The sequence below is a fragment of the Saccopteryx leptura genome, chromosome 9 (assembly GCF_036850995.1).
Source record: "Saccopteryx leptura isolate mSacLep1 chromosome 9, mSacLep1_pri_phased_curated, whole genome shotgun sequence".
Classification (NCBI taxonomy): Eukaryota; Metazoa; Chordata; class Mammalia; order Chiroptera; family Emballonuridae; genus Saccopteryx; species Saccopteryx leptura.
The window spans coordinates 25,034,202-25,041,084 of record NC_089511.1 but is presented as its reverse complement, the minus strand read 5'-3'; the positions used below and the strand labels follow the sequence as shown (position 1 = coordinate 25,041,084).

Sequence of the window (6,883 nt, the reverse complement as noted above, 5' to 3'; positions counted from 1 at the left end):
AAATGCCCCAACAAGACTTACTCTCCAATGCTCAAATCCTTCTTTCAGGCAAATTTTAAGTCTTAATTAAAGACTGTTTTTCAGTTCAAGGAGTTGTAGTTTTGAAAAGTAAGCCCTCAGTCTAAGAAATTTGGGGTGCTGTATCCTATATTATAAGAAATTATGTTAATCATCTCTGTTGAAGGATGCCTCTTAGTGTTCTCACCTAAAACATTCTTTTGGACAGAACTTCATAAATTGAACAAGGGGGCCAGTGACGGGGGCACCCACCCCAGAATACTACATTTTGAACATACTGGTCTATGATTTAAATGTTTGATTATTTTTCTTTTAGAGCCAGGACACAAAAATTAATGCATTTTGAAAGGTGTCTTCTGTTTCCATTTCATTTGTGATTGCTATATTTTGATTGTCTACTTTTTAAGAATTTTAAATGTAAAATGTGACTTCAAATTATTGAATGTTTCCTCCATCCCACTATGTGAACATTCTCCTGTGAATATATGTGTATATACTTTATATAAATTGAGCTTGTAGCTTGAAATGTTTTCAGGATGAAATTATTTGAATGATAAAGAATGTCTATTCCTCGTTTTTTAAAAATTTCTCATCTTAAATACATAATTATTTTGGGGTAGTTGATCAGATGAAAAGATATGGCATTTGTGTTGAACATTTTGTTTTACCATATGTAGTTTCTTGAGAATTTTTACCAACAACTGGCTTTCTTAAGAGACATATACAACCACTCCATCCCCCAGCTATGCATCCACTTTTCCTCTTTTTTCTTTTTTTATGTAGTGGGGGGAGACAGCCCCCAACCATAAAAGCTGATCTCTGGATTCTTTAAAATGGGTGTTTGGGGGTAAAGGAAATTTTTGAAAACTTAAGTCCATATATAAACATGTAATGAATATTCCAAGAGAATCATGTCTTGTGCTATTAAGCTTTTTTTGCAGCAAAACTTTACTTCTTTGGAAATGTCTAAACTAAGAAAAAATTCATGCAAATAATTACCTTTAAACCCTTTCTTATACTTTGTTTTAAGTTTTTCAATTGTATGTTGGCTTTTGACCCCAAAGTCCTTTCTGACTACTGTAGTTTGAATTAAGTTCTTATGACGACTGCAGTGCATATAACCTTCCCTAAGAAACTGTCTCCTGGAATGTGAAGCCCCGGTGCCATTAGCTGTCCACCACAGAAAAGTTTGTGTGCCTGCATTTCTTTTTGCGTACTCTGTTGGGCTGGTTATGACTAAAATCAGCTTACCTTTTTGTATTAGATTATTTCACTAACTGCTACAGTCAAAAGGATCAAATCTTTGTACAACAGAAAGTTATTTAAATTTTATTTTTCTACTGACATTTCTAATTCTGGTATAAATGTTTATCAATAAAGAATTACTTTCAAATCTGTGAAATGGAACCATAATTTCTTTTTCGGTGACCAATGAGTTTAATTTTTTCTAATAAAATCTGATTTAAGTTCTTGGGTTTTATTTTAGTAACTTAGTACTTAACATATATATTTAACTATTTCTTTTATGTTCAACTTCTTACTAATTTCCGGTAAAATTCTTGTTCACAGATGTGATTAAACTGTAGTTACACGTGACCTTGAATCTCATCACCTCCACTTTGTGGCTGTATATTACTATTCAACAAGCTTTTATGTGATTATACACTGGAATGATGGAAAGCTGATATGTGAAAAAATTTATTCAGTAGTAAGTCTACATGAAAAGAGACTTCAAGGTTAGGTTAGTACTTTCTGTGACATCATAAACCTTTTCTGCTCTGCCATGTTCAGCAAATTGGATTATCCAATTTGGGTAGTTACCATGGTTACAAGATGACTGCTGCAGTTCCAGGCATTGTAGGAAGACATACAGTGTATGACAAAAGAACACCCATCCATTCTCTTTCTCCTTTTTTTTCTTTTTGAGGTACAATAGACAGTAAATGCACAAAATACATAGCTTGATGAAATTATACATATTTATACACTTAAGTGACTACACTTAGATCAAGGTACAGCATGTTTCTAGCACCCCAGAGGATACCTGTAGAGTTCAGCCAGAAACCATCGAGATTGGGTAGTGCAAAGAGACTGGCGGATGAGGAGTAAAGGTGCTGAGTTTGGCAGAGAGGTCCCTGTTAACTATTGCCAAGATAACATGGTAATAATGAACTAGGAACCTTGTAGGGAGTTGTGATTTGTATTGCAGTGAACTGGAGAGCCCTGTCTAAAGCCATTGCTCAGTTCCAGCTGACTTCCTACTTTGTGGGAGACAGTCTCAAGTTGTTTAAGGGAATTTGGAAATCAAGATTATTTAAAACCACTCAATTTTTAAGTGCTGGCAATTTCAATTCATATAAAATCTTTTCAGGCCATACATTACATATCTTTGAGCTGGATTTGGCCTGCTAATCAATTTTTTACCTCTTTACTAAACTCCTTGACATGATAGAAAATAGTTCCTCCCCTGGTTACCCTTTATGTGGTTGGAAATTTGTGATTTTGCACAAATGTATGGAGTGCTAATGAGCTAAAGAGACAGAGAAATGGGATGATGCTGGAGAACTCCATGCATCCTTTTCTGCAGACTCGGACCCCATGGGGCAAAAGGCTACATCCCAGATTGTCACTGCCAGGTTCCTTCAAACTGTTCAAGGAAAATTAGCTTAAGAATGGCAAACTCCCAAACAATGGGTCCTAATTTCCTATCTATTTTTGATATTTTCCCACAAGAAATATTTGCTGAAATGAATCGTAGACCAAAATGTAAGAACTAAAACTATCAAACTGTTAGAAGAAAACAGGAGTAAGTTTTGTGCTCTTGGGTTAGTCAAAGCCTTCCTAGATACAATTCCAAAAGCACAAGGAGACAAAAATAGATACATTGGACTTCATCAAATTTAAAAACTTTTATGCTTCAAAGGATACCATCAAGTAAGTGAAAAGACACCCCACAGAATAGGAAATATTTTCAAGTTATATTTTATAAGACACTGCTACTTAGAATATACAGTATATGGAGGGGAAGTACAAATCAAAACAACGAAAATGCTACTTCACACCCAATAGGATGGTTATAATTAAAAATGTTGGCAAGCATGTGGAGAAATCAGAAACTTCATACATGACCGGTGAGAATATAAAATGGTGCCACTGCATTGGGAAAGTTTGGCAGCTCCTCAAAAGGTAATTCATGGAGTTACTATGTCATCAAGCAATTCCATAGTTATATACTGAAGAGAAATGGACTTTAAAATGTGCAAGGTGGAAGAAGATAGTCACAAACAACCACATGTTGTATAGTTCCATTTATATGAAAACTACATGGGGGTGGGCATTTTGGAGTTCTTCACGGCAATGGACTGGGGTATTATCCAAAATTAATAAAACCTTAAAGGCAAGTTTTTCTCCCTGGAGATACCATTCAACTTCCGGTACCAAGCCCCTGTGGAACCAATCGGATGTCGTCCATGCTTTTTTGTTCCAACTCCAGTGGACGGGCATATGGGTCACCCTTTTCCCTTTAAGTACTTGTGGATTTGGGGTTACGTACACCATTGGTGATTTGACTTAGAGTTGTCCCTGTCACATCATATAGCCTTCTTGCGCTTATGAACATTAGGCAGCGCTTCAGTACTATACGCTTGGGGGAGCGGGGCATTTTAAACAGCAAAATCACTATAGAAAGCACAAAAATGCAAAACACAAATATAATGCAAAAAACGTGGCTGTACATAGACTGAGAAAAGTACACTTTGACATAGTATGCGAACTGAACCAAAATTCTGATCGCCTTCCTTGGTTCATCTCAGCTGGTAAAGCGCACCATTGGCTCAATTTTTTCACCCTCAGCCCATGTTTGCAAATAACCCCAGAAACCACCGCGACTACTGATTTTGGAAATAAGTAAGCGAATACAAAAACACAAATCTTGAGAATAGTGAGGTCAACTGCATTCCCACGGACGTGTAATTTTTTTTCTTTTAAGTGAGAAGAGAGAAGATAGACAGACTCCCGCATGTACCCCCACCGGGATCCACCTGGTAACCCGGTTTGGGGCTGATGCTGGAATCAACCCAGCTATCCTCAGCACCCTGGCCCAGGCTCGGACCAATAGAGCCACTGGCTGCCAGAAGGGAAGAGGGAGAGAAGAGGTAGAAGGAGGGGAAGAGAAACAGATGGTTGCTTTTCATATGTGCCCTGACCCTGGACGGAACCCTCACTTGCCCATGCCAGTTGACGCTCTGTCCACTAAGCAAACCAGCCAGGGCCATAACAGTTGACACTCTTGTCCACTAAGCAAACTAGCCAGGGCCATAATCTTTTTTTATTTTATTTTATGATTTTCATTTGTGTTTACATAGATTCAAGTGTCCCACCGAATATATCTCCCCCACCCCTTATTCCCCTTGGCACCCCCCATGCATAATCTTTTTAATAATAGTTTTTAAAATGTTTATTTTATTGATTTTAGAAAGACAGGAAGGAATAGGTAGAGAGAGAGAGGAACATCCATCTGTTCTTGTAAGAGCCCTGACCAGAATCGAATCCGACAACCTCCACAGACGTGTAATCCTGTTGAAGCATATTTACTAAATTAATGAGGCTAGGTAGCGGCGAATACTACAAGTCCCAGCACGCACCGCTTCACCACGGAGCCAGCGCTCGGTCTACTGCCAGAGTAAGCGTCAGGCAGCGGCACTGGCCCGAAAGTGCTGCGTTTCCCTCACGTACACTCTCTGCGCATGTGCACACGCTGAGGGGGCCCGCCCCTGCCGCCGCCGCCCCCGCCTCAGCTTTATGGTCTCTCCCTAGAGCTTTTCCTTGGGGTCCGCTGCTGTGGTCCTTTGGCACGGCCGGCCCCGCGTGGCAGCGACATGGAGGAATTCGACTCCGAAGACTTCTCCACCTCAGAGGAGGATGAGGACTACGTGCCTTCGGGTAAGCGATTCCTCCTGAAGAGGCTCGCCCCGCCCCGTGCCCCACGTGAGGCGCGCTGGGCTCGGCGTACGTGGGCCCCGTGGCCCGGGTGCCCTGCGGCGGGTCTGGAGCATCCCTGCCCGCCCCGCCCCTGTGGCCCGGGTCGTGTGCACGAGGACGTCTGGTGCAGCCGCTCCCCGCGGCCTGACTTCGGCCGCAGCCCCCTTTCGGAGCGCGGGAACCGGCGCGTGAACACGGCCCTGCCTCCGGGGGCGCTGGCGGTCGGCCGTCCCCCAGTCACGTCAGCGCTGACACCGTCTGAAAGGCCGTCCGAGTGTTGGAAGTTATCTTAAGACTTCGCGTCCCGAGGGAAGTGTTAGCTAGCGTCTTGTCCGAGACAGATCTGCCCACTTCCTGCCCTCAGAAGGGACCTGGTTGGTACAAAGTGCTCATGATTTTTTTACCGTTTGCAACGTATACGCCCATTGCTACCTTCTCGGGACTCTCTATGTGTGTTGTATAGATATCTCAAACCGAGCGGGGCCAAAGTAAATCGTGTCACCCCAACATAGCCATCTGCTCTGTCCTCCTGCGCCTTCTCCAGACTTTCCCATCTTGTTAAAAGCCCCCATAGAGTCGCTTGGGTAGAAAAACAAACAAACAAAGCCCCCTAGGAGTGGAGTCAACCTTATTCCTCACTTTTGGTCCAAGCGATCAGTAAATTCTGTGTGTCTACGTGGAAAATTCATTTCTGACCGCTCCCTGACCAATCTTTCTGCTGCTGAACTACTATGATCCTTCGTTAGGATTCGTCATAGCTTCCCCACTGGTTTCTCAGATTCCAGTCTGGTCCACCATTGGTCTTACCCGAACGGCCAGGGTGATCGCTTGAAAACGAGTTCTCATTTTAATCTGGAAGGCTTGTTTTGAAACCAAGCAGTTCCTATCGCCCCCCCTCCAAACCAGCCTTCCCCATCCTCGCTGCCACTCCCAGTGCACACTCCCCTCCACCTGAGGCCCTCCCCAACTCTCCAGCCTGCCCTGGTTCTCCCACGTCCAGTTTTGGTTAGATCCATATTCCGTGTGTCCATGTAAAACATGGCTAAACCTGTAGAGAATTTTTTGTAAGAGTTTATTTGAGCCCAACTGATGGATGTACAGATGCTCCAGAGAATAACAGTTTGCAATTTCTTTTATGCATTTGAGATTAAGGAAGGATCAGTAAGGAAGAAAACTGAAGGTGGGAGAAAGCATCGCGGGGATTGGGGATCGGATTACAGTATAATTGAGGTTCTGTGCTCTCTCCAGGGTGGGCAGATTTAGGAGGAAGGGTCTGGAAGGGGGCATCTCAAAGGTGTGTTAACCTAGATGCATAGAAACAATGGACATGGCTCAGCAGTAGAGCGTCGGCCTAGCGTGCGGAGGACCCGGGTTCGATTCCCGGCCAGGGCACACAGGAGAAGCGCCCATTTGCTTCTCCACCCCTCCGCCGCGCCTTCCTCTCTGTCTCTCTCTTCCCCTCCCGCAGCCAAGGCTCCATTGGAGCAAAGATGGCCCGGGCGCTGGGGATGGCTCTGTGGCCTCTGCCCCAGGCGCTAGAGTGGCTCTGGTCGCAACATGGCGATGCCCAGGATGGGCAGAGCATCGCCCCTTGGTGGGCAGAGCGTCGCCCCTGGTGGGCGTGCCGGGTGGATCCCGGTCGGGCGCATGCGGGAGTCTGTCTGACTGTCTCTCCCTGTTTCCAGCTTCAGAAAATGCAAAAAAAAAAAAAAAAAAAAAAAAAAAAGGACAGAGCTTGCTTAAGGCAAAAATAAGCCTTTTACTAAAGAAGTTGTAATAAGCATAGGGCGAGACTACCCACCATGAACTTCCCAGTTAGGAATTTATGTTCAGCTCACCCTTGGAAGTTACTTTCCATAGAATCCCTTTTTTTGCCGACAAGGAT

At 43.5% G+C, this 6,883-nt stretch overlaps 1 protein-coding gene and 1 long non-coding RNA gene across 2 annotated transcripts in view; one reads left to right on the top strand and one right to left on the bottom strand.

Moving 5' to 3' along the window:
• The window catches only part of LOC136381101 (uncharacterized), a 52,863-nt gene that overhangs the window by 1,395 nt on the left and 44,585 nt on the right, over positions 1 to 6,883 (bottom strand). The gene's annotated exons all lie outside the window — the stretch shown is intronic.
• CFDP1 (craniofacial development protein 1) overlaps positions 4,757 to 6,883 on the top strand; it is a 132,992-nt gene continuing 130,865 nt past the window's right edge. Inside the window, exon 1 of the mRNA XM_066349444.1 lies at positions 4,757 to 4,959. Coding sequence (XP_066205541.1) covers positions 4,896 to 4,959 — 64 coding nt within the window. The 5' untranslated portion in view covers positions 4,757 to 4,895. The remainder of the gene's footprint in view (positions 4,960 to 6,883) is intronic.